This window comes from Stegastes partitus, unplaced genomic scaffold (genome assembly GCF_000690725.1).
Source record: "Stegastes partitus isolate 25-593 unplaced genomic scaffold, Stegastes_partitus-1.0.2 Scaffold1693, whole genome shotgun sequence".
In the NCBI taxonomy this organism is placed as follows: domain Eukaryota; kingdom Metazoa; phylum Chordata; class Actinopteri; family Pomacentridae; genus Stegastes; species Stegastes partitus.
In genome coordinates, this window is record NW_007579424.1 from 64,884 (window position 1) to 74,368 (window position 9,485).

General features: G+C 49.3%; 2 protein-coding genes across 2 annotated transcripts in view; one reads left to right on the forward strand and one right to left on the reverse strand.

Annotated features, from left to right (window-relative positions):
* Positions 1-252: 252 nt before the first annotated feature.
* LOC103372092 (opsin-5-like) lies at positions 253-2,478 on the reverse strand. The gene is made up of 6 exons (XM_008301638.1): positions 2,364-2,478; positions 1,870-2,075; positions 1,688-1,787; positions 1,457-1,561; positions 1,145-1,368; positions 253-729 (listed from the first exon to the last, which is right to left on the reverse strand). Exons 1-6 carry the CDS (start codon positions 2,476-2,478, stop codon positions 253-255), a joined length of 1,227 nt encoding a protein of 408 aa, XP_008299860.1.
* A 1,241-nt stretch (positions 2,479-3,719) lies between these two features.
* The window catches only part of LOC103372081 (EGF-containing fibulin-like extracellular matrix protein 2), an 11,049-nt gene continuing 5,283 nt past the window's right edge, over positions 3,720-9,485 (forward strand). The window contains exons 1-3 of the mRNA XM_008301624.1: positions 3,720-3,892; positions 4,422-4,467; positions 4,696-4,977. Coding sequence (XP_008299846.1) covers positions 3,818-3,892; positions 4,422-4,467; positions 4,696-4,977 — 403 coding nt within the window. The 5' untranslated portion in view covers positions 3,720-3,817. The remainder of the gene's footprint in view (positions 3,893-4,421; positions 4,468-4,695; positions 4,978-9,485) is intronic.

Genomic DNA, 9,485 nt, shown 5'->3' on the forward strand with positions numbered 1-9,485 from the left:
TGCTAACCACCGAGACACCTGCAGCCCATAAATGGTCTAATTTCTGTGATTTAAAAAAAAAAAAAGATCATGTGTCCTTTGAGGGCCTGCCTTCACCCTGAGTCAGCTGGGATAGACTCCGCCCCCTAGTGAGGATTAAGGTGTAGAGATGATGGATGGATGTGTCCTTTGAAGCCCCTGGTTTTGGGGGTCAGAGGGTTAATTTGATGGATTTTTTTCTAGCCTAGCAGATCTGTTGAACATCAGCAGCTGTCAGAGTCTGTCACATTCAAAGTCAGAGCCGGTGTCAGAGGGGCGGGGCATGTCGATGTAGAACACCTCTTTGGTAACGGGCGGTGGTGTGCAGGGCGGGCTTCCTCTGCCAGGGTCAGGGGGCGGAGCCTGGTTCCCTGTACAGTATTTCTTCTCTGGCCGGTTGAGGGGAAGCTTCAGTTTGGCCCCGCCTCCTGCAGCAGGGCGGCCGTGGGCGTCGGCTTTGGGCTTAAATCGCTTCAGCTTGACGGTGTCTTTGGCATCGCGGGTGCACGGCAGCAGGACCGCCACATCTTTGCGAAACTTGGAGCTGAGGCCGAAGTAGATCAGAGGGTTGTAGAAACTGGCAGACTTGGCAAAGAGGCGCGTGAAGATGCTGGTGAGGTTTGGAACATGGAAGCCGCAGGCCGACCACATGGACACCACAGCGTAGGGAGACCAGGCCAGGATGAAGGCCGTGCAGATCACTATGGAGACCTGGTGGAGACAGAAGGACCAGATTCAACTACCCTGATGGACCTGACTGAACCTTACGGGACCTGACGGAACCTGACGGAACCTGACGGAACCTGACTGAACCTTACGGGACCTGATGAGACCTGATGAGACCTGATGGGATTTGATGGAATCTGACGGGACCTGACAGGACCTGACAGGACCTGACGGAACCTGACGGAACCTGACGGGACTTGATGGTACCTGACGGGACCTGACGGGACTTGACGGAACCTGATGGGACTTGATGGAACCTGACGGGACCTGACGGGACCTGACGGGACCTGACGGAACCTGACGGAACCTGATGGGACCTGATGAGACCTGATGGGACCTGACGGGACCTGATGGGACCTGATGGAACCTGACGGGACCTGATGGAACCTGTGACACTCACGATGGTGACGTCCCTCTCGATCTTCCTCTGGCGGTCGGTCAGGTCGCCCTCTGCTGACAAGGCGTTGCCGCGCTTCACAGTGTTGATGATGGACACGTAGCAGAAGAGCATGACAAGAACAGGAACCAGAAAACAGCAGACCAAGATGGACACGATGAAGGACCGGTAGGCACCAGAGTAGCTCGCTTTGGCCCAGTCAATCTCACAGGTACCATAACCCCGATCTGTAAAAAGTTTTGAGGTTTTGTACCTGTGCAGCTGCGTCATGAATAAAGTTCTACCTGTGTAGCTGAGTTACAAATAAAGTTCTACCTGTGTAGCTGCCCCAGCCCAGCAGCGGCGCTCCGGCCCAGAACCCAGCTGTGACCCAGATGAGCAGCAGACACACAAACACGCTGGTTCTGCTGATGTGACGCGCTGCAACAGCAAACAGTCATTAACAGGTGAGTTTAGAGCAGCTGGTTAACTCGGTAATGCCCAGTTAACTAGTCCACCTGCTGGCTCCGTCAGCGGAAGTGACCAGTGGTCACCGTGGTTACTGACCTCTGCTGGGGTGGCAGCCTTTGATGTAGCGCGTGATGCTGATCACTGTGAGCGTGTTGATGCTGCTCAGACCGAACACCAGCGTGAAGAAACCGTCCACCTGGAGGACACGAGGCGCCACAGGTCAGACACCAAGACACGCTGCACCCTGTCTCAGGTGAGTCTCAGGCGAGTGTCAGTACCTGGCAGGTCCAGATGGATGAGATGAGGTACCCGCTGTCCTGGAAGACGTTGAAGATCTCGATGATTCCTCTGGAGTAGCCGAACACAGAGATGCTGGCGTCGGACACGGCCAGGTTCAGCGTCAGGAAGTCCGTGGGCTGCAGCGCCGCCCTCTGGCGGTACAGGACGAACAGCACCACGCTGTTCCCGAACCACGACAACCAGCCTGAGGACGCACAACCGCAGCAAACATCACACAGCTGACTGGACCGACACAAAGAGACGCAACACAGCCAGGACAAGGCGTCACATATCCACACAGAGACACAACACGACCACAACACACACAAACACAAGCATCACAGACACAGAGCGCCCCCGACTGACGAGGACGCGTCAGGACGTCGCTGCTTCATGTGTTTGTGTTGTCAGACGACGACAACAGACCAACAACTGTCCTGGCAGCAGGACACCCGCTGCGACTGCAGCTCAGGTGTGTGTTGTGTGTCCTCACCCAGCAGCAGCAGGTAGACTCCTATGATGGTCTCTCCCTGGTCGGACAGAGGAGGGTCTCCGCCCCCTCCCAGGACCAGGCTGTGGTTCCTCCAGGGGGGGCCGCCGGCCGACATGTTGTGTCTGTTGTGTAGCGGCTGTGTGCTGCGACTCTCTGCTGCTAATCTGAGGTAAATATAGCAGCTGATCCTGGTGCAGCTTCAGATCAGCAGCACGACTTCTGGCCTCCACGCCGTCAGGTCACAGCTCACAGACAGCCCCTCTGATTGGCTCATCCGTTTATGATGTCACCAAGTCCCTGGATGGGCACCAGTTTGAGTCATCAGCTGGTTTTTATTGATCCAGTTAAAGTACTTTTACTCTTCAATTGAAGTAGTCAGTAGAAGTACTTCTAGTATTTCGTTTGAGGTGGTTTTCTGCACTTCTCCTGTTCCAGGAACGTTTCAAAGTCTGGATGAGAAAACACAGAACCTGTTGTTTATCTTCACTGGGTCATGTTCCAACATCAAGTCCTGCAGCTCTGAGGAACCAGAACCACATGGAGGAGGAGACAGAACTCAGACGTCTTCTGTCAGCTGGACTCAGAACCATGAAGACCAGAGAGAAGGAACGTTTCTCTGGTTTGCTTTACATTTAAACACTCGTTGACCCGGCAGGTTGCAGCACCAGAACCACATCATCTGTCGGACTGACTCCTTGTTTCAGAATTTCGTCCTCCGTTGTTTTGGGTTTCGTTTGTGTTGGTTTTTGTCTGGTTGCATTTTCCAGACTGAGATGTTTGCTTTCACTGCAGCAGCTCCTGTTGCTGACGACTTCCTCTTCAGATGACCCTAAATGACCCTTCATGAGGCTCAGCTAACGAGCTCACGAGCTGACGAGTTAATGAGCTCACGAGCTAACGAGCTGCCCACTTCCTGCTCCACTCATTCAGTGATTGGTGCTGACAGCTGTTCTGACCATCAGGTGTGTTCAGGAGAAGCAGATCCTGGATCAGGCTGCTGGTCTCCTGCTGTTGACCTGCAGATGATACCTGGTGGAGTTCTGCTGACACACACACACGCCTGGTTCTGTGCTTCTTCGTGTTCTGGTTCCGTGGAGCTGCAGTGCTTCAGACCCAGTGGAACTGAACCAGGAGGAAGAATCAGCCTGAACTTCTGCTCCTGGTACTGAACATGAATACCAGCGAGTACTCTGAGCTGTTTGTACTTGAGTAATTCCAGCACCTGCCCCGTGTCAACCGAGCCTCTGGGCCGGCAGCAGGGGGCGCCACCGCTCCACCTCCCAGCACCGACCCGCCTCCTGCCGCTCCTCTGGATCCGACTCCGCTCAGAGCCGACACAGTTAAGGCGGCAGCTGTGCACGTAGGACTCCTCAAGGGTGGTTCTGTCAGAGCGGTTCTGGTTCTGATCGGCTGCAGAAACTCTGTTGGACTTCTCCGGCCGAAGCTTCATCAGGATGCAGCAGATTCTCGTCACGGCTCTCATCTGTGTGGTGGCGGGTCAGCAGGTGGAGCAGCGGGCCGGCTACGCAGTAAGCAGTACTGCTCAGTACCACAGGGTACCACAGAGTACTACAGAGTACTACAGGGTACTACAGGGTACTACAGGGTACTGCAGAGTACTACAGGGTACTACAGAGTACTACAGGGTACTGCAGGGTACTGCAGGGTACTACAGGGTACTACAGAGTACTACAGAGTACTACAGGGTACTACAGGGTACTACAGGGTACTGCAGGGTACTACAGGGTACTGCAGGGTACTACAGGGTACTACAGAGTACTACAGGGTACTACAGGGTGACTGTTGCTGAACAGCTGGATGTGATTGCTGCTTCTCTGCTCCAGTCATATTTTTCTGTCTTTATTTCATTACTATGGTTGAATTCTGTTTTAAATTGTGTGTCAACTATTTAGGGTGTTTGTACTGAATTACCAATAACTTGAATTTTGTTCTTCCAATGGATCAGTAACATGTATGGAAACATTCTATTTTAACAATACACAGTGTTCATAGCAGTTTTCCTGATCGATCAATAACCTGATTGATCTTCCCTGACAGTGCACGGAGGGCTACGAGTTCAATGTGGAGGAGCAGGAATGTAAAGGTCAGTCCCAGCAGGCATCACCGATCAATCACGTTACATCAGCAATAAATTACTGACAAAGATTAAATCGTGTTTCACATTTGATAGATAGGTTTTTTTCTAAATGACTGATTACAGGTCTGACCACTTAAACATGTCACTGACAGGATATTCATGGTGAAGTTGCAGTTAGTTCCTTCCCGTCTCCCCGTTGCTTCCTGCTAAATGTTTCTGGACTATGTTTCCCAGACATCAACGAGTGTGAGATGTTGCCCGATGCCTGTAAAGGACAGATGGGTTGCATCAACCACTACGGTGGATACTTCTGTCTGCCGCAGAATGCACAGATCATCATCACCAACGGCGACGATCAACCTGCTGCCACCACCCGGCCCCCACCGCCACTCCTCATCCCCCTCCTGGCTGGACCGAGTCGCCGGGGCAACTACCAGACCACCGGCAATGTTGCCAGGGTGACCACCGTCCAGTGTCCCGCTGGATTCACTGCTGATGGCTTTGGCTTCTGCAGAGGTGAGAAAACAAGGCTGACGACAGCAACCACAAAGCAACTACGGCAACTTCAGAGCCATTTGAGCACCTATAGAGCAGCTACAGAGCAACAACAGCAACCACAGAGCCATTAGCGCAACCGTAGAGACATTACAGCGATTACAGTAACCACAGAGCAACAACTGCAACTTCAATTCGATTCAGTTTTATTTGCGTTTCTCTGAGTAGTTCAGTGTCCAGCGTCTCTGGTGTTCGTTGGAACTGCTCGGGTTTATTATTAGTATTTCTTCGTCACAAAGAAACACATTTTTGAGGTCCTAAACATACTCACACACGCACAAGACTTGGCACACACATCAGACCCGGCAAAAAATTTCATAATTGGGGGAAATACACACCTGAATCGAAAAATGGCTCAACAGCGCCTCCTAGAAAATTACGAAAAAAGGGCTCCCGAACACACTTTCACGTAGAGCCACGAAATTTGGCACACACGTAACATGCCGACACACACAAAAAAGTCTCAAGAACACATACGTGAAACGCAACAGGAAGTCGGCCATTTTGAAAAAAATAGCGTATTTTGGCTGAAAATCTGTCCTTCAAAATCTATCTCCTCCTAGGGGGTACGTCGTACACACCTGAAATTTGGCCAGCACAAACTACAGGACGTGGCGATTAAAAATTATTAAAACGCTCTGTAAAAGTTTGACAGCGTCAAAATGGCGGCCTGTAGAAAATGTCAAAATGCCATAAAACGCCATAAAATGGGACGAGCTGTGTAACTTGTATGTTTGCGCTCTGATCCTTCTGAAACTGTACTCGTGTGCTCCGAGTCCCAGCCACAGCACCTTGCCAGCACGCCACACCATTAAACAGGAAGTGGTGGGCGTACACTTACAACACCATTTGGGGGTGTGGCCACGACCATATGCATTTGCCACAAAACAGGAAGTGACGTGTAAATAGCCTAAACATGGTCGGATTTGGCTCCAACTTTGCACGTTGCATCACAGTCCGGTACTCATCACAGCCACACAACAATAATGACCCTCAGCCAAAACGCCACCTGCTGGAAACAGGAAGTAAAGTGTAAATAGTCTGCATATGCTCAAAATTCACACGTTTCATTGCAGTATGAGCCACATTACGTACATATGCACACCGACTATCTCCGTCGTACTGCCACAAGAAGCGAGGACCCATCCAATGACGCTTGTGGCTTTAATACACATTGTTCTTTATATGTTAGATGAGCTGCTAGTTTGGCTGCACGTTTAGCTTTTGCGTTGCCAATGGCAATGGGGTCTTTGCTAGATAGGTGCACAGCACACTTGCAGATATCTATTTACTGAGGGAGTTGTACAGCAGCTAGGAGGTTCCTAATTAACTCTTGATGGTTAACTGGTTTACCTGTAGAAGTAACCGTACCTCTGCTGTTCCACTGTGCTGCAAAGGTAGTTATTGTGGAGAAAGCATGTTGGCTGTCTGTATAAATGGTGACAGTTTCACCTGCAGCTGGTCTGCATGCAGCAGTTAATGCTGTTAATTCTGCAGCTTGTGCTGACAGATGCTGAGGAAGAGGTTTTGCTTCTACTACTTTGTTTTGTCTAACTACTGCATAACCTTTTAAAGCATTTTTTCCATCTTTTTGTTTTGTACAGGACCCATCTGCAAAGAATTCAAAATCTGTCTTAGCGGCCTCTACCCCTCCCTCTATAGTCTCCTGTAGGTCTGTCAGCCCAGTAACCAGTCATTGGTGGGGCTGAGGGCATGGCTGGAGCTTCACTACAGAATGTTTCAGGGTTTGTTGGTTGTTGAACTTTAACCTTAAAACATCTTTCATAGTTTCCAGCATATTGCAGCATATTGGCTAGTGAGCTGTACGATGTGTTGCCATATGTTTACGCACATAGTCAGCTGTTTGGGCCCAATATGAAGGCATTCTAACTGCTGCTCATAGGGGCCTGTTGGATCCACAGCTGCTGGTGGCTTCAGTCCACTATGTGCATCAAACACCTGTAGGCGTCTCACTCTATATTGTTGAACTCACTCTCCTGTATCTTGGATGGTTTCAGTGATTCTGGTCCAGTCTGGGCGGGACTGGAATGTGTTTCTGCACGCTGTCAGGACCAGATCTATCGCTCCCAGTAAGGCAGCTGAATCTAGGGGCGTGGCCAGTCCTGCAGCGGCCATGCCAGTATAAGATCCTTGGACTCTGTCCCAGTCGTGTCCCAGGAGGACTTGGACTTCAAATGATCACTCTGCATGAGTCCTCTGACTCCTGTCTCCCACTCTGCCACATTAACTGTGTGACTGTTTCTGCCTTCAGCAGCTGTTTTCATATCATCTAACGTCCATGGGCAGAAGATGTGCATGGCTAATGCCTGGGCTGGTTCTGTTGTCCCCTGGACTGGATTTGGGACTTCAATCATTGGGCTTTGGAGCATTTCAGGTTGTTGTGGTTGATCTTGAGCCCAAACATTTGTTGCCCTGAAGCAAATGGATTTGTACTTTAGCCTATCCTTGATCTTGTGCGGGCCGATATTGGCGAGCTAAATGGACCAACATTGCTCAGTATATCTGTAGATGCTGATGGACTGCTTGCCTGATCTGACAGTTCAGGGTAAATGTGAGGGACAGGTGGAGCAATGGGGTGAGGCTGTGTCTGCTCTTCGTTTCCTCCCCACAGCGCCCTCCTGTGGTTCGCCTGCCTCACAGCATTCATATCTTCCTCGTCCTCCAACAACATTTGGTCTCTCTGTTTTTCTCTCTTCTTTTCTTCTCTTCCTTCTTTTTGCTTCTTTGCTTGTTCAAGCCATTGATTTGCTTCCTGCCAGCCTTCTTTTTTCTTTTCATCTTCTCTTACTCCACATTCTTTTTCTATTTTACAAACTAACTTTTTACATTTTTCTTCATCCAATTTACCTTCAAAACCGTTTTTCTTTTGCCAGTTTTTTAGGTGTTTTATTGATTTTGGATTGATCTGTTGCATGCATTTGGCATCTCCCGTGGGTTTCCTCCCACAACATCCCATTTTATATATATGGTATTTTCCTTTCCTTATTTTACTGTTTTATTTTATTGTTTTATTATATTGTTTTATTTTAATGTCTTATTTTATTGTTTAATTGTCTCTCCCCTCAACACTTCTTTAAACAGTACTGTTAACAGTTATAGTCCTACCAGACTTCTTACAACAGCTTTAAGTCCTGTTATGACTGTCTTTATAAAATCTAACACAGACTTATAGTCCTGTCCGACTTCTTTATGACAGATTTATAGAGCCCTGTCCAGCTCTGGTAGTTTTGTCACTGTTCCCCTGAGGAATCTAAGGAACCCAGTTCCCCTCCAGTAGCCAACCAGTTTGTATGGAGTTCACCCGAGCAACTGGTCCGATCAGTGAAACCTTTGCTTCGTTGCCACCGTTAGGTATCCACAAACCAGCGGGTCGTTGCCACCGTTAGGTTACTCCTGCTGGTTGGTTTCACTGAGACACTACTGAATAACTACCTCCCAAACTCTGAGTGTTTCTTGGAAAGAGACAAGTAAAACCAGGCCTACCTTTGACTTGTGACGACTCTTAACTTGTTCTTTAAATCCAGTCACCCTCCTCTGGACAGCAGTGGCTGGCCTCTCTGAACGTCCAATTCAAGACGGAGGTCTTTCTTCCAGGAGTCCCAGACTCCCCCGTGTATGGTCTCGGCCCCAAACCTGTTCAGAGGAGGGATGTTGGGATCCAGCTCGAATGACCAAAAATGTTAGGAAAACTCCTAACTGCTCCAAAATCAATACACAGAGTCGTCTCTTAAGTCAAAGCAAAGTTTTACTTGCAGCAAGGAGCAACATGTACAGCACAGAGTCTGAACAAGTGACTGACTAGAAGCATGAAGCGTTGGTTCTTATATACAGACAACAGGAGACAACCTCCCGCTAATGTGTGCGATTAGGCATGGTGTTCTGACTACCCGCTAAGGACGTCTGGGCCTTACCTGACACTCACACTGTGAAATAGAGGCAATGGACATTTACAGCATTCTCATGCTTTTCACAAAGATCATTGGATCATAACATAGAATTATTCTACCAATCGTGCAGTCCACAACACATCTCACGGCGCTCAACATAGTCGGGTATAAACCTTAGAATTTAAACAGAGAACCCAACAATCCAGAGCAGCCTTTGGACTTCCTCTGAGCAAGCGGTTGGCAATGGTGGGAAGGAAACAAAACCCGCCAGTCGTAGGAGAAGACCTCCGACAGAACCAGGCTCAGGGAAGGAGGCCATCTGCCTGGACCAGCTGGGTGGGAGTGGGGATGGATGGAGGGGGGGTGGAGATAACAGGACAGCAGATGGAGAGCAGCAATAGAACGGAACAATGGTTTTCTGTTTCTTTAGAGCCATTTGAATAACTATAGCAACTATAGCAACTACAAAGCAACTTTAGCAAAAACAGAACAACAGCAGCAGCTACAGAGCCATTCACCAATGCTAAGGTAAACTGAAGTTAAGGTAAACTGATGTTAAGG